Source organism: Vicugna pacos, chromosome 31, assembly GCF_048564905.1.
Source record: "Vicugna pacos chromosome 31, VicPac4, whole genome shotgun sequence".
Taxonomy (NCBI): Eukaryota; Metazoa; Chordata; class Mammalia; order Artiodactyla; family Camelidae; genus Vicugna; species Vicugna pacos.
Genome location: NC_133017.1, coordinates 23,033,383 through 23,051,584, shown reverse-complemented (window position 1 = coordinate 23,051,584; position 18,202 = coordinate 23,033,383). Strand labels below are relative to the sequence as shown.

At 42.2% G+C, this 18,202-nt stretch overlaps 1 protein-coding gene across 1 annotated transcript in view; it reads right to left on the bottom strand.

The window, feature by feature from the left end:
• The window catches only part of LOC102541868 (uncharacterized), a 108,199-nt gene extending 90,772 nt beyond the window's left edge, over positions 1-17,427 (bottom strand). The window contains exons 1-4 of the mRNA XM_072952489.1: positions 17,025-17,427; positions 15,607-15,665; positions 13,587-13,713; positions 7,264-7,359 (exon numbers count right to left, since the gene is read on the bottom strand). Of these exons, the coding sequence (XP_072808590.1) occupies positions 7,264-7,359; positions 13,587-13,713; positions 15,607-15,665; positions 17,025-17,427 (685 nt within the window). The remainder of the gene's footprint in view (positions 1-7,263; positions 7,360-13,586; positions 13,714-15,606; positions 15,666-17,024) is intronic.
• Between the last annotated feature and the right edge of the window lie 775 nt (positions 17,428-18,202).

Genomic DNA, 18,202 nt, shown 5'->3' with positions numbered 1-18,202 from the left:
TCTTCAAAGAGAAGGAAAATGACTAATGGAAGAAATTTAGGTCCGTACATTAGAGAAGAAATAAATGAAGGTAAAATTAAGCTTTTTGTTTTCTTACTCTTCGTGTAATAATGGTTCAGAATAATCATCACAACACTGAATTGACCGACTATGTCTTATGCACCAGTGAAGTAAATGACAGTAACGTTCTAGGGAACAGGAAAGAGGACTTGTCAATATCACAGGGACCCTGCACCCCATGAGAAGCCGCATATAGTGTGTTATTTGAAAGCTGACTGAAATAGTCATAAATGTATACTGCAAACTCTTAAGCAACCATTAAAGCTTTAAAAATTTTAATTGACATTGCCAAGAGGAAAGAAAACGGAATCATATAAAATGCACTTAAAATAACACAAAGAAGAAAAAGAGAAGGATGAAACAGTACAATGAAAAGATAATGTTTTAAACATGGCAGTTGTATGAGAATTATCTAAATATCCCAAGTAAAAGACAATCTCAGAGAAGATTTTTTTAAAAAGACCCCAAAACATGTTACCTATACAAACTCCCTTTGAATGTAAAAATAAAGATCTATTAAAAGGATGTATAAAGTACGTCATGCTAACACAAACCAAAAAAAACCAGAGTAACTTTATTACTTTCAGACAAAGCTGGCTTTAAGAAAAGAAAAGTGATCAGGAACAAAGAGCAGCATTACACAACGACAAAGGGGCAGACTCAAGACGATGTAACAGTCCTTACCAGTCTGTGTCTAAAAACAGACCATCAAAAACAGGTGAGGAAAGAACTGGTAACAATTATAGTTCGAGATTTGAACAAACTTCCACTTGGACTCGATGGATTCATCAGTCAAAACAAGAACAGAGGTGAACTGAGCAGCACCACTGACCAATGGCATCTAATCAGCATTTATAGACGATTCTGCCACAGCACAATACACATTTTCAAGCTCAGATGGAAATTTAATGGAGCAAGACAACACTTGCATGTCGGAAAGCACGACTTAACAAATTTTAGAGTGGAAATCATATAAAGCATTTTCTCAGACAACAAGAGAATGAAGTTAGATTATTAATTAAAGATAGCAAGAAATCGCAAAATATCTGGACTGAACACGCTCCTAATAACATGTATGTCAAAGTCTCAGATAATTTTGAAATATTTTTGCCCTACAGGAAAATGAAAATATAACTTCCTTTTCTGTTTACAAATAGTTAAGTACCACTGTTCACAGCAGCTCTCCAACTGAATGAGATTTGTTCTCCAACCAATTGTGTATGTGACCTTTACACACAAAATACAGTGTTTATCCTAAATTCACTGCTGACCCTGAGATGATAAGTCTTACAGAAAACACTGCTTTCTTGCCTAAAGAGGCAATTCAGGCACAACGGTCTTTCTTATATAAACTGGAGATGATAATAAGAGCTGATAGGAACATAGGGTAATTTAACTATCCAAACGTATCCTCTGAAGTGTTGCGTAATGATAGTTTTTGAGTAGAAAGTACTTAATTCCTACTACACTTACGCTGGATTCCAGTACAACTAAATTGAAGGCTGCCTTGCAGTAGAAAAGTTTCCAACACCCTTATCATCACAGGATTTGTGTGTGTGTAAATTTTTCTAGCACCCAGCGAGGTCTGGCTGAAAGATCGTTCATAAGCGACTGATTTAAAGGATGTATGTCCTGGGTGAGTCCTTTCATGTCCAATGAGGGCTGAAATCTGGTTGCAAGACTAGCCACACACAATGAACACGAAGGATGTCTGTGAGTTTTGCTCACTGATGTTTGATTTCTCGCAGAGAAGTTTTCCATTATAGTTACTGGGTTTTCCCTGAGTTCTCTGATGCTTCACTTCCAGTCAGTTTCCCCAGACCCATTACATTCACAGGGGTTTCCGGTCTAATGTGCAAAAAGGTTCAGTTTGTAGGTGAAAACTTTCCCACGTTCATCACGTACGTAGGGTTTCTCTTCAGGGTGAACCCCTTCGAGGTCTGGCTTCTTCTGGCTAAAGGCTCACTGTCTCACATTCAATACATCCACAGGGTTCCTTCTGTGCGTTCTCTGATGCAGTGAGGTGGGAGTTTCTGTAGAAGGATTTCCCACATCCATCACACTCATAGGGTCTCTCCCCTGTGTGAGTTCTCTGATGCGCAGTAAGGTCAGACTTCCTACAGAAGGATCGCCCACATCTATTACACTCGTAGGGCTTCTGTCCTGTGTGAATTCTCTGATGTTTTTTTAGGGTTGAATTATGGCTAAAAGCTTTCCCACATTCAATACATTCATAGGGTTTCTCCCCCGTGTGGATTCTCTGATGCACAATGAGGTATGACTTACTACAGACAGATTTTCCACATTCATCACATTCATAGACGCTCTCTCCTGTGTGAAGTCTCTGATGCACAGTGAGCTCATGCTTTGTATAGAAGGACGTTCCACATTTGTTACACTCATAGGGCTTCATTCCAGTGTGAAACCTCTGATGTCTTTGTAGGGATGACATCCAGCGAAAAGCTTTCCCACATTCAATACATTCACAGGGTTTCTCCCCTGTGTGAATCCTCTCATGTCTTTTCAGGAGTGACTTCCAGCTAAAAGCTTTCCCGCATTCAAAGCACTGATAGAGTTTCTCCCCTCCGTTTCTTCTCTGATGAACAGTGAGGTCACAATTTGTATAGAAGGATTTCCTACATTTTTCGTAGAGATTACCCTTACAGGCATTGTTCCCAGTCTGAACTCTCTGATGCACAAGGTGTGACTTCCTAGAGAGAGATTTTCCACAATCATTACACTCATAGGGTTTCTCCCCAGTGTGTAGTCTCTGATGGCTTCTAAGGACTGAATTCTGGCTAAACGTTTTCCCACACTCAATACACTGACTGGGTTTCTCCCCTGTGTGACTTCTCTGATGCAGAGTGAGGTGCGACTTCACATCAAAGGACTTTCCGCATTTATTACACTCATAGAGTCTCTTCCCAGTGTGAGTTCTCTGATGCAGAGTGAGGTAAGACTTTATACAGGAGGATCTTCCACATTTATTACCCTCATAAGGGTTCTCTCCTGCGTGAATTCTCTGATGCTCAGCAAGGCAAGACTTTGTATAAAAGGATCTTTCGCATTTGTTACACTCATTGGGTTTCTGTCCTGTGTGAATTATCTGATGTTTATGTAGGGTTGAATTATGGCTAAAAGCTTTCCCGCATTCAATGCAGTCACAGAGTTTCTCCCCTCCGTTTCTTATCTGATGAACAGTGAGGTCACAGTTTGTGTAGAAGGATGTCCTACGCTTTCTGTAGCGATTACCCTTACAGGGACTGTTCCCAGTCTGAACTCTCTGATGCCCAATGAGGTGTGACTTCCTAGAGAAAGATTTTCCACACTCATTACACTCAAAAGGTCTCTCCCCAGTGTGAATTCTCTGATGTCTTTTAGGGACTGAATTCTGCCTAAACGTTTTCCCACATTCAATACACTGACTGGGTCTCTCCCCTGTGTGATTTCTCTGATGCAGAGTGAGGTGTGACTTCCTAGAGAAAGATTTTCCACACTCATTACACTCATAGGGCCTCTCCCCTGTGTGAGTTCTCTGATGTCTTTTAGGGACTGAATTCTGCCTAAAAGTTTTCCCACATTCAGTACACTGACTGGGTTTCTCCCCTGTGTGATTTCTCTGATGCAGAGTGAAGTATGACTTCCTAGAGAAAGATTTTCCACACTCATTACACTCATAGGGCCTCTCCCCTGAGTGAAGTCTCTGATGCTCCCTGAAGTATGACATTTGGTTAAAAGCTCTACCACATTCATTACACACATAAGGTCTCTCTCCAGTATGAATTCGCTGATGTACAATGAGGTGTGCTTTGCTAAGGAAGGATTTCCCACACTCTGTACACCCATAGGGTTTCGCCCTGACTCCAGTTCTCTGCTGCGCACTGAAGGCAGTCTGAGAGCGCAAGTTTTGCCTCCTTACGGTATGATGACTGAAGTTCCCAACTGTGTCGAGTCTCTGAGATACAGTGAGGGCTGCGTTAGGACGTAAGTTCTTATTTCCAGTTTCAAAGGCCTCTGTTTCTGTGCGAGCGCTCTGATGCTCTCTGCAGTGTGACTTGTGGCTGAACGTTTCCTCACCTCTGTCTGTAGCCTGCAGTTGAGTAAAAAAGTCTTGCCGCAAATTTTTCCCTTGAATCGCCAGGCTTCTCTCTAAGAGGTTATCAAGTTGGCAGTCTTGTAAAATAAAGAAAACAAAAATGTCTTACAAGCCTTTAACACATTTCTTACAAGACGCAGCCTTCACACATACGTCCTATACTGTATTTGACTATTTGGTTCCTAGCCACCAATCTCCTCACAATAAACAATTCCAAGTTTATTTCCTACAATCCTTGAGAAAATATGACAGCAAAATTACAGTAACTATTACATACGTAGTTGGCATTTTAAAAATAAGGAAACAAACTAGTTAACAGATAATAGATGCTCTCAACAGTGGTTCATCCAGGAAACGGGAAAATGACAGACTGGGATGACTGACTACGAACAGTAAGTAAAACTGCAGAAGAATCAGTCGATATGGATTTTTCAAAGAATTTGGATTGAGAAAGAATATCTGCATCTAGGTCCTTTTAGCTCCCAACATAAATTATAGCGCTAGGATACTTATCAGTTCATGAGCTTCCAGCTCGAGTCCCAGTTTTCTACACATCAACTCTAAAATAAATTCGTTAAGTGGATTGATTTCCTTCTGACTAAAGAAACAATTCTACAGGTCAAGCTCAAATACTCCCAGAAGTGCTCACAGAAATGCAAACGTACAAGAACTGCGAAGCTGGTGAGGGAAAGTCACGTTCTGACCTGGAATAAAGTCACTTCGACATGCTCGCTCGGGTACCCGCGTTCACTCTACCCGGGTTGTTCAGCAATAAACCTCTCTTGATCCTCAAAGCATTAAGTCTTCCCCTTCAGTCTGATTGCTCATTTTCCTGAAACAGTCTTAATCACGACTAAGCTCTACGTAAGCTTCCTGTCCACTTCTCAGCATACACAGTTTCTATTAACTGAGATCCTTAAATATCATATTTCATCTTATTTCCAAAATCCTATCAAGAAACAGCCTTTCTAATTCGTTTCTAAGAAAAGTTTCTCACACACGTTTGCCTGCCCTTATCTAGGCAAGTTTCACCTTCTATACAAAATTCCTGCCCTATGCTAAAAACCTGAGATGGCACTCAACACCTCGCTCTAAATACCACAGATAAAGAGTTCAGTGGAAAACAACAAATTCTGGAAAACAACATTTTCTACCAACTTCAGGCATCTGAAGTACTCCAGCTACCATTCAGCAACTCCACAGTACTTTCCGGTCTGGCCCAGCCAGCTATCCGTCTCCTATCAGTGGTTCCTCAACAATAGCACTGCTCACTTCGAGCACGTACCTTCTACTCCCGTTCCATCTCTGTGTAACCCTACACCCCAACTTCAGCGCTGCTGGCGCATACGGGGATCTTCCGAGGCAATGCTGTTACCCACCTTGACCGAGACAATCCCTTCCCAGGGCTTCCCACCACTAATTAACACACTCGCAGTAATTACTGCCTACCCTACTCATCGGACAATGAATACACGAAGAGCACACATGCACGCACACCGAGGCACACACGTTTTTAAGCAAATTACCAACACTTAAATCAGGATGCGTCTTAAAACTGAACCACGTGCACTGTTTTTTAGCAAGATCTAACTTTTAAAAAAATTTGTCTTTCAACTGATAGCATTTAAGACTCAATAAAACATGTTTCATACGTCTTTATGCTCCTTAGTCTTAAACAGAATGCTCCTTCTCCCATCTTTTTAATATCCCTCTTCGACATAAACTAACTTCGTGGTCCTTTAAAAAGCAGTAAGCTCCAGAGCTAAAACCAGACCATTTTTGGACACACTGGCACAGAATCAATGCAAACACACATGATGATTCAGAATTGAAAGAAATCTGACCGGTGCGTCAATAAATATGAACTCTCTCTCGCCTACCTGGCTCTAGTGTCATTCTGTGTAACTATACAACAATAACTATATATATTACATCCAAGAATATGCAAGAATAAAAGGGTACTCTTTTTTTGGTAGATTATAACACACCGAATAATTTACACACACATATATGTTAGTTTTAACTATTTATCAGTTTGTGTATTTATGTTCTGACATTTCTCATTCCAAAGAACAAGATACTTTCAGTTTTTTTGTCTATTATTTATATGACATGTTTCTACCTGCAGACTCTCACTGCTCGATTCTGTATGCGTAATTTTGATTTTAGATTCACAGACCATGGTTGCCCTGCTGTGTTTTATAACAGCCCAGTTTATCACTACATCACAATTTAAGTTCACTGGTAAATAAACATCCAGGTTCTTTCCAGATTTGGGCTTTTTCAAATGCATGAAGAGAGTCTTATTTTTGTCTCCTAATGATGTGCAGGAGTCTCCAGAGGATAAACCTGGGAGCAGAACGACGGAGTCATGACTGGTGAACTTTAAAGAAAATACCCAATGGTCTTCCCAGTTAATACTGCTGCCCCATGCACTGTGTCCTCACCCTCTTGGTATTGAAAGATTTCTCACACTTGAAAACTGAGTGCACATAAAATCATACTACATTACAATCTGATCCGGATTTGTACTTCCCAGATTACTAAGATTAAAACATTTCATTTCCACATCTGTCATTTATTCCCTTCACTGGGAAACGCCTGTTCATGGCTTTTGCCTTCTTTTTTTTAATGAGATGCTTGCCTTTTTATTCATAATTTTAGTATTTCAAATACTAGTGTCAGAGATAATTGAACAGGTCAGAGAAACAATAGAGAAATACGGAGCAAACACATGATTTACTGACTCTGACTTCTGTCCAAGGCAGCACTGCATAAAATGGGAGAAAATTACCCATGTGAAAGACAAGTAAATTGTACGCTTAAATGGAAAAACGTGTACCATTTACATTTAACGCCATCATCTACGTATCTGGATGTCTCCCTTCCAAATTGCTAGCTCTAAGATGAGAACACCAACGTGCTTATACTCCGTCCCTTTTCATACACGTTTGGTTACCACATTACCCTAGGGCTACTCGTTCTAACCTTCAAGATATAAATCCCCCAAAAGGAGAGCGTTTAAAATATTTCACAGGGTCTACCTCTAACTGACCACTCTGTATTTAATTTCACTAAAGACCTATCTACAATACTCACTAACTCACCTGCAAGGCTCTTCTTTAGAATCTCTTCCTCTAGTAACAGTGGATCTTCTCCTCGTTCCAACTTGAAGATTACGTACGGTTTTGTCAAACAATGCCCTGTAAGTGGGAAATGATGTAGGGTTTGGGTCAGCTGCACTGGCTTTAACGCACACGAATGTGAGGGAAAGCAAAGTTATAGGAGTTGCATACTGACGGTGCACAGCTGATGTTTCCTATGGAGGAAACCACATAATTCTTTTTTCCGAATCTCAAAAGATACTGGTCTCCTTAAACGCCGAATCACAGGGATACAATTCACGGAGTCTACATACACCGAGATCTAACTAAGGCTCCGGACAGGAACTTCCACTCACGGCCATGATGGTGTAGGAGGAATGATGTAGTATGTGAAACAACGGGAAATCATACAGACTCAATGGAATAGTGACCCTTAGACATCTGCCATTTACTCCCTTCACTGGGAAACGCCTGTTCATGGCTTTGGCCGTCAGCGCTGGAAGACAAACATCTCTGAGAGAAGGGAAGGACATTCAATTTCTAGGTTACATGGTGCATACAGAAAAAGCATTTGATAAAATTCAACACCCATGTATGATAAAAACTCTTACCAAAGTGGATATAGAGGGAACATATCTCAACATAATACAGGGTTATTTATGACTAACCCACAGCCAGCATGATACTCAGTGGGGAAAAGCCAAAAAGCCTTCCCCCCTAGCATCGGGAAGAGGACAAGGAGGCCCACTCTCACCATTTCTACTTAACACAGTATTAGAAATCCTAGCACAGCAACCAGGCAAGAAGAAGAAATAAAGGGGTTCCCAACTGGAAGAGAAGAGGTAAAACTGTCACTATATGTGGATCACAGGATACTAAACAGAGAAAACCCTCAAAGCTCCACACAAAAACTACTCAAGTTAATAAAAGAATTCAGCAAGATAGCAGGACACAAGATTAATGCACAGAAATCAGCTGCATTTCTTCACACTAACAATGAAATATCAGACACCTGTATTCATTTTATATATAAAATCCTAAAAGTCAACAATAAAAAAACAAAGAACCCGAATTATAAATGGAGAATGGATGTGAACAGACATTTCTCCAAGGAATATATACAAACAGCCAATAAGCAATTAGCACACAAAAAGATGCTCAGTATTACAGAGATGCAAATCATAACCATAATGAAATCCCACTTCACACTCACTACGATGGCTATGTATATACTAAAGAAACAAAAGACAATTCTCAAGTATTAACATAGATGTGAAGCTGGAACCTCCATTCATTCTCGGTAAAGGGGTGGTAAAATAGTGCAACAGCTTTGGAAAATTGTTTTAGCAGCTCCTAAAATTGTTAAACAGACTTTATTACCCAGTAATTCCTAACTCTGTACCCAGGGGAACTGCAAAGTGTGTCCAAACATGTTTACACAACCGCTCACAGCAACACTGTTCATAAGCCAAAATAGAAACAACCCAAAGTCCATCAACTGACAAGTGGGTAAACAAAATGTGACATATGTATAGAGTCAATTACTTGGCCAGAAACTGAACCGGATTACTGGTACATACCTGGACACTGAAGAACTTTAAACAGATCATGCTCAGTGGGTAAGCCACGCAAAAAGGCTATACATTCTGTGAGTCCACTGACAGGAAGCCTCCAGAACAGGCAAGTCTCTAGAGACACGGAGCACATCAGTAGTTGCTAGGGGGTGGGGAGCAGAACTGGGAAGTGGCTGCGTAATGGAATGATTCTAAAATTAAACAGTGCTGACACTTCTGTGTCTCTGTGAATGTATTAAAAAGCAATGAATTACACAAGTTAAGAAGGTGAATTTTTGGTACATCAATTATAACTCAACAAAGGTGTTATTAAAAAAAAATTTCTGACAAAGAAAACTCCTGCAGAGAGCTTCTGTAGTGATTTCTACTACGAATTTTCGAAGAAATGACATCAATTTTATACTGCTGCTAGGAATGCGAAGGAAAGAAAGAGACGACAACGAGCAGCTACTTAAGGCCTTGGACTAACATCATACTTAGTGCTAAATAAATGAATTCTTTTGCATTAAATCCTAGCCTGTTCAAAAATAGAAATCAAAATGCAGAGAGAGAAGTATGATATAAAAAATCTATATTTATAAATCATACTGTTTAATACATAAAATATTCTAAGGAATCTTCAAAACATTTAGTAGAAGAAAGTAGTCACCAAGATCGAAAGATACATTATCAATGAATATAAACTATAATTCTGTATCATTCCAAAAAACAATTGGAAATTTAAGTTTTAAAAAAATCATTAAATACGGCATCAAAAGATTTAAGGACACATCTCACAAAACAGGCTGAAGACAAGCACACTGAAAACTACAAACACTGCAAAGGAGCATTAAAAGCTTAAGGAAAAGGAGATTTTTCACAGATCAGAAAATTCATTATTGTTAGATGTAAATTTTCCCCCAAATGATCTTCAGATTCAACAGAATTCTTGCATGAATACCACTAGGGTTTTAAAAACAATTAAATTCCTATACAGTTCATAGGAAAAGAGCCTGTAACAGCCAAGAGAAAGAATTAGGAAGAGTTGTTTCTCCTTCCTATTACACAGCCAGATTAATCAGAACAGTGCACCATCAGTATGAAGGCATATTTTAATCAATAAACTAGGATGGTATTCAGAAATTAGCCTATGCATATATAGACAATTTATCTCAACAGGTGCCAAGGCAACTGAACAGGGAAAGGATAAACAACAATGCAGCAATTAGATCTTTAGCTGCAAAAAATGAATCACAATCTGTATTTCACACCATGTACAGAGATTAATGGGAAAAAGTCAGATGTAAAAGTAAAACCTAAACCAAAACATTTCTGCAAGAAAAATGTAAGAGAAAATCTGAAAGACCTTCGCTTAGGCAAGGAATTCTTAACTAGGGGAAATGCTGAAAAATGAAAGTAAAGCAAATGAAAATTGGGACTTCATCAACATGAAAACCTTTTACCCTATTGATTAGCAAATAAAAAGGCCAACCTTCCGATGTCCTGCAGATCAAGAGGAAGAATTTCTAAGACATGTATCTTAGTCTATAAAAATCTTTGATCTAGATTGTATAAAGAATTCTTCCAATCGATTAAATTGAAGAGGAATTCTTTAACTGAATTATAAGACAAAGAAGTCAACAAATGAGAAGGGATCCGAACATACTCTTCTCATCAAAGAATCCAAACGGCCCAACAGCATAGCACAGTTGGTCTGCACCACCATCAAAGGCAGATGCTGACTGAAACCCAAGTAGCAGAAGAGGCTTCCAACAACAAAAAGATCAAAGCCCATCGGGTTTACAACACAAAACGACGGCGGCCGTGCAGAGCAGTTAGAACTACTGCACGCTGCAAATGTCCATGAAAATGACACAGTCACTTTAAAAACATTCGGCAGTTTGGTTTTTTCCCCATATACTGGCATATCTCAGAGATACTGCAGGTGTGGTTCCAGATCGCTGCAGTAACCTGAACATCACAATAAATTGCTTGGTTTCCCAGTACATACAAAAGTTCTGTTCACGTTACAGGGTAGATGATTACGTGTGTAACAATATTATGTCTTAAAAAACAGTGCACCCACCTTAATCAACAAACACTTTATAGCTAAAAAACACTAACCATCCTTTGAGCCTGCCACAAGTGGTAGTCACCTTGCTGGCGGAGGGTCCTGCCTCACTGCTGACGGCTGCCACTACTAAGGGTGATGGCTACTGAAGGACTGGAGCGGTTGTGCCACTTCTTGAAATTAGGTAACAACGAACAATCAAGTTTGTCACATCAATTGGCTCTTCCTTTCATGAATGATTTCTACGTAACACGGAAAGCTAACTGACAACATCTTACCCACATTCAAAACTTTCAAAGCTAATCCTCTCAAATCCTGTCACTACTTCATTAACTAAGTTTATGTAATAAACTAAACCCTTTGTTGTTCTTTCAACAGTCTTCAGGATGCCTTCATCAGGACCAGATTCCACCTCTAGACAACTTTGATCCTTCAAGAAGCACGTCCTCGTCCACTCAGTTTTTATCGCCAGACTGCAGCAGTTCAGTCACATCTTCAGGCTCTACCTCTAATTCTCTTGCTTTTCCCACTACATCTGCAGACACTTCCTTCACTGACGTTTTGAACCCCTCAAACTTGCCCCTAAGTGTTAAAATCATCCCCCCACACTCCTGTTCAAGTTGATATTATGACCCCTTCCCATGATTCACAAGTGCTCTTATGGGGTCTAGAACAGTCAGCCCTTCACAGAAAAGATCGACCGACCTTGCGGAGACCCATCAGAGCACTCACTATCTATGGCAGCCACAAAACGGATTTCTCAAAGAATATGACTTGACAGTCAAAACGCCTCCTTGAAGAACGGGCTGCAGTATGGATGCTGTTAGCACGCATGAAAACGACACCAATCTCACTGCACAGCTCCATCCGAGCTTCTGAGTGATGAAGTACTGTCAATGTGCATATTTTGAAAGCAATCTTTCTGAGCAGGAGGTCTGACAGTGGGCTAAAGATACTCAGTACCCTGAGGTCAACAGACGCGCCATCATCCGGGCTCTGTTGTTCCATTCACAGAGCACAAGCAAACTGATTCAGCATAATCTTAAGGGCCCTAGGATTTCAATGGTAAATGAGCACTGGCTTCAAGATAAAGTCACCAGCTGCATTCGCCCCAGACAAGAGAGTCAGTCTGTCCCTTGAAGCTTTCAAGCCACTAACCGACTTCGTCCCAGATGGCATCTTCTTCCAATAGAAGACTGTCTCATCTACTGTCTCAGCTAAACCTTCTGCGTAACCTGCTGCAGCTTCTACAGCCGCACTCCCTGCCCCCCCCGGCACATCCCTCTCAGACAGACGGCCTCGTCCCTCACAGCACGTGGGCCAGCCTATGCTGGCTTCAAACTCTTCTTCTGCAGCTTCCGAACCTGTTCGCCTTCACAGAGCTGAAGAGACTCAGGGCCTTGCTCTGAACTAGGCTTTGGCTTCAGGGAATGTCTGACCTCGATCCAGGACTCTAATGCTTTCTCCAATTAGCAGTGAGGCTGCTTCACCTTTATCGTTCACGTGTTCACTGCTCCTGGCATGTTTATTTTCCTTCAGGAATCTTTCCTTTGCGCTCACAACGTGGCTGACGGTTCGCTGCAGGAAGCCTGGCTGTCGGGCTAGCTCAGCTTTCAGCAGACTTTCCACTAAGCGTTTCTAGATTTTACTTTCAAGTAGGACACATGCGACTCTTCCTTTCACTTGAACCCTCACAGGCCACAGCAGTTATTAATTGGGCTAATGCCAATATCTCTGTGCCTCAGGGAACAGGGAGGCCTGAGGAGAGGGAGGAAGATGGCGGAATGGCCACCCGTCAGTGGAGCAGTCAGAACACACGTGACACTTAACAATGAAGCCTGTCATCCCACATGGGTGCGGTTCATCACGCCCTAAAACACCTACACCGCGACCAAAGATGCAGATCACCCCAACAAACAGTCACGAAAGAGGCTAAAACATTGTGAGAATTGCCAAATGACACAGAGACATGCAGGGAGCCAATGCTGGTGGAAAACCAGCACCAACAGACATGGGCCACGGAGGGGGCTGCCACAAATGTTCCACATGGAAAAAACGTAAAGCTAGAAACTTCAGTAAACCAAAGCACCATAAAATGAGGTATCCCATAGTTACAAATCCTTGCCGTGAGACCCAGGAAACCACTTACAGGTTCTTTAAACAAGGGAATGAAAATACGGTCACACACAGGCTTGGACGTGAATATTTACAGTAGCTTTATTTATGACGGTACCAAACAGAAAAGGACGTAAACGTCTCACCAACAATTGATAATATACGGCATAGACGGAACACTAGCCATCAATAAAAAGAATACAGATCCATGAGCCTCAAAACAATTATGCCAAGTGAAAGAAGCCATACCATAAAATAGTACATAAAGTGGGATTCCATTTATATCAAGTTCCAAAAAAGGCAGAAGTATTGAAACAGAAGGAGGACCAGTGATTATCAGAAAATGGGTCAGAAGAGAGGACTGATTAAGAAAGGCGATAAGGAAAACTTTTATATGACAGAAATAATCTGTTCATGACTTTGGTGATATAGCTGTTTACATTTTTCAAAATTCACTGAATCATACCAAGAAATTTGCTGAATTTTATTTTCTGTTAATTATACCTCAATACGGGTGATTTTTTAAAAAGAAGAAGAAACAGAGAAACAATTGCACTCCAGGGAGAGCGCGCGGCAGAGGGGCTCACCCACTGAGACGAGGTGGCGGTAGTTCTCCAGCATCACGTCTCGGTACAGGGTCCTCTGAGCGGGGCTCATGTGCCGCCACTCCTCCTGGGTGAACGCCACAGTCACGTCCTCAAATGACACCGACATCTGTGAAAGCACATTTCTCATCAAACTGAACAATTCAAATTAGGTGACATGGGAAATACCTTTGGAACTAACTCCTGTCATGTTTATGGTTCAGAATTTCGGACAAAAACTGAAATTTTTTACACATTATCCAAAATCCAAAATGCCTGACAATATACACTTTTTATTTGCAAGGCCCTAAGCAAACAGGAATATTCATACTTTTGGCAATGACTTCAAAATCCATCCAGAATTTGATCACTTCAAAGTACAACTGCTAACAGCATCATTTCTTGAAAGGAGTACTGAAGGAGTCTGCTAACTCATCTGTCTCCACCACTGCCTCACAAGGGTCCACTCTCAGAGTTATTAAATTACAAGTCAGGTCATGTCCTTTCTCAGCTCAAATATCTCTAAACACCTTAGTAAACAGATAAATATTGAATTCACAGACAAGGAGATTCAATATGGTGGAGATTTCAGTTCTCCACAAAGGGATCCTCAGACTTAATACAATCACAATCAAAAGCTTATATTTGTAGGCTCGCAAGCTGACTCAAATATTTACAAAGAAAAGCAAACAACCTAAAATGTGAAAACAATTTTGAAAAAGAACAGAGTTGTAAGAGCAACGTTACTTGATTTCAAGACATACCATACAGCCACTAATGAAGACAGCGCATGATACTAACAAAAATGAAAGACCCAAGTCGAAAGATATGAAGTCCAAAAGTGATAAACACACACATCCGTGTGTGCATACACATTTATTTAACTGAAGACAATTCAATGGAGAAAGTACATTCTGACAAAAAAAAATACTCCATTAGAAATAACAATAACCTTTATTCATACCTTGCACCACATTAATTAAATCAAAATGATCACAGACTTCAATGAGTTAGCTTGCTGCTTAGATTTGAGAGTCAGATGAATATGCTACCTACCTGAAAAAGAAATCGACAGCTGGTGCACTCAAGTCGCAACCAGCAAAACGGTTTGAGGGGCTGCTCCCTCAACTCTCGGTATTTAGAATCTACTTCTGCTACAAATTTACAAGCCCATCCCCAGACCCTGAAAAATCCAGATTTCTGACAGGGCCAATCAGCAACACATCTGGCTGTTTTCTGATTAGCATTCCCTGAATGAAAGTAAAAAATTTCAACAAACAAAAAGAAGAAATCCAGATACAACAACAGGTATAAGAAGAGAATACTATCACAGCTACATTTTCTCTAAAAATGTAGTAATAAAAAAAAACAGATTAGATCTATGGTTGTTTAAATAAAGTGACTCAATTACCTACATCTACACACAAGAAGCAGACGTACTCATCAAGTCCAGTTTTAGAGGTGAGTTTCATGAAATCTGTAACAAGTGATTTTCTCATAGGAATTAGAAAGATGGACAGATAGGTGAAAGGAAGAAAGAAAGGGGGAAGGGAGGCAAAGGGAGAAGAGAAGAGAAAAGAAAAGTGCACCAATAAAACTAGTGTAACCATGACACTAGACTGCTCAGGGATGTAAGAAAATAACATTATGGGCTAATCTAGTTGCTGATGACAGGAATAAAAATTCAAATATAATAGCAAAACGATGTCAGTTACAAATCTAAAAACAAAAAACTCACACCTACGAGCAAGCAGGGACTCAAGAGTTAGTTAACATTCTAAGATCCATTTAAGCTACCTCTAATATTTGTACAGTTAAAAAAAAGTATACTTCTACACCAATAAACATAAAAAAGGACTCATAATTCAGCATTTAGTCATGACTCAAGTAAAGTCTTACCAAGCTGATTATAAAAGGGAAATAACTTCCCTTGGCAATGGAAGTGTAACACAAGACCAGAGCAATCTGAAATCAAGAGTTAAGTCCACCATAGAATAAAGTGAGGACTGAATAAAGGGCTCACCTCAAACATGCTCATTTTCTGCAGCTCTTGGGAGACTGCGGAGGAATGTGAAGATTGAGCTGAGGGGACAGAAAGAGGACAGGGTCAGGACACCAGGCCTGCCTTACACTCCCTGCGTCCACCTCCCACCACCTCTGCACGCAGCTGAGGAGCAGCCTCCGTTTGGCCCCTGAAAAGGGAAGGACCCTGGGGAAGCACCACTTGTCCTTTTTCCTGTTTCAAATGATCGTGGGACTTAAACCTATCACTTATTGCGGTAAAATAATTTTGTCTATTGATTAGAACAATACAAGTAAAAAACTAACAACATGATTAAAATACCAAAGGATGACAGTATTTCAGCAAAAATTAACGGGAAAAAAGAAGCCAAATGCATGCTTTATGTGTTTCTCTAGCAAAACTTTTACCCCTTGAGTTAAAGACTCCACTAAAAGCTCAGTAAAAAGTACAGAGCGCTTAAAGGCAGGTTTCTAAAACACGTATTCTTTTAAGTGGGCTGCAGCTTCTGAGAAGGGAGCCTCGAGAAGTTTCTTCTGATGACTTAAGTGTACGGACGCGCTGTTCCACTCCTGACTCTCACCATCAGGTGAGCCTGGAGAAGCCACCTGCCCTCTCAAACTCAGGACCAGCCTGCCCACCCGAGACTCAGATCTGCTGTCCGTTTTATGTGTTTAATGCAGATGGTGACACCGATAGCAAGAGCAGTTATGAAGCTTATGTAAACACAACGAAGGGATCCACGTGTCTTCTAAAGTCCCCGGCACCTTGCTAAGTCCTTTTACAACTGATCGCATTCCTAACTCTCACCTCAACGCCATAAAGCATTCTTTCGCGGGGGAGGGGGGTATTATTATTTTTTTGAGAGTGCGAGTTTATTTATTTTATTTTTAATTGCCTTTTGGTGGGGGGGGCTAGGTTTACTTATTATTTGTTTATCGTCAGAGGAGTTACTGGGGGTTGAACCCAGGACCTCGTGCATGCTAAGCACGAACTCTACCAATTGAGCTTCACCCTCCCCCCTTAACATTTTTTTATTGAGTTACAGTCATTTTACAATGTTGTGTGAAACTCCAGTGTGGAGCAGTTTTAAAGCAGACATTTTTTAGCCTCATCTGCACGGGGGCGGCCTGACTCCCCCTCCCCCCCCCAGGTCACTGCTCCCGGCCCCAGGTACAGGTGACACAGGTGGAATTCCCCGAGTCGCTCTGGCTCCCACGCAGGGCCGGCACCGCAGGCCCCCAGCCCCCACCTGCCGGGCTGCTCGCGGCCCGCGCCGGCCCCGCGCCCCCCACCCCACCCCCCGCGCGCCCCGGCCTCCCCGCCTCAGGCCGCCGCGGGCCCGCGCCCACGGCCCCCGCGCGCCCCCACCCCGCCCCGCGCGCCCGCCCCCGGACGAGGCCGGACGGGGAGGGCCTCACCGACTTCCCCGGGGCTCCGGGCCCCCGCCAGGCTCCCGCCGCGCCGGAGGGCTTCCCGCGGCCGCTCCCGCCACAAGGACAGCGACGCCGGCGCAGCTCCGAGCCACGCGAAGTCGCCGCTTCTCGCGCGGCTCCCGCGCCTGCGCCGACCGGGCTCCCGGAAGTCGCGCTCCCAGGCCGGCGGCGCCGGAGCGCAGAGGCGGGGCGGGGCCGCACATGCGCACAGCGAGCCCTGGGCGCCCGGGAGGGCGGTGCGGCTGGAAAAGAGTACGTTTCCCAACGTTTCTGGCGCGCCTTTCGGCGACTGAAACGTGCAAGTACTTAAGTGCTGCAGGGTGGAAATACGCATGGAAAGAAAATGCGTGTACTCTGGACCCCAGATGGGGTCTTCCACCCTCGCCATACCTGGCCTAGGTGGGCGTCGCAGGGCAAAGCTGGGAAAACTCCTGGCGGAAATTGGATTGTCCAGTTTGCTAAATACTGAGGGTCTTGAGAACATGTCCTGATGAAATAAAATTTTCCTTCTTTCCGTACGTTAATCTGCTTGTCATACGTGGGCTTCCTCTGTGATGGACAAATAGTATATTTTTTCAAAAGTATGTTCCTAAGTTTGGTCATAATTGAACAGAGTTCCTTTTGATTTATTGCAAGTTTGAACCCAAGCAGGACCCTGCTGTGCCCTCCTGGGTACAGAAGCCTTTCTGAGTCCCCAGCAACTTTGTAGGAAAAAAGTCTTCAACCTTCTGGCCTTTCTTGAGTTTCAAATGGCAGTTTTAAACAATTACTAATCGGGGAAGAGAAGCAATGCAGAAACAAAGCCGGAGCAGTCAAGAAACAACAGTGCAGCTGTGAAGCGTGTGACCTGTCCCCCTCAAGGGATATTCAAACAGCATCTTTGAGTTCTTTGGAGGAACTAAGGCCACCCCATCTGACCCAGGTGGAGGCTGAGCGCAAGATTCCTAAACACCACTCTGTTACGTCACCACCAGCCAAAGTCACGCGCCCTGCAGCCCCACCCCTACCCCCAATTTTGCCAAGAAAACTCTTCCCTGAAAACCACTGGGGAGTTGGAGCCTTTAGAGTACAAGCTACCGGTTCTCCAAGTTCAGCGTTTGCAGTGAACCCTTATCTGCTCCCAACCCTGATACTTTGTCTTATTTGGCCTCACTGTGCATCTG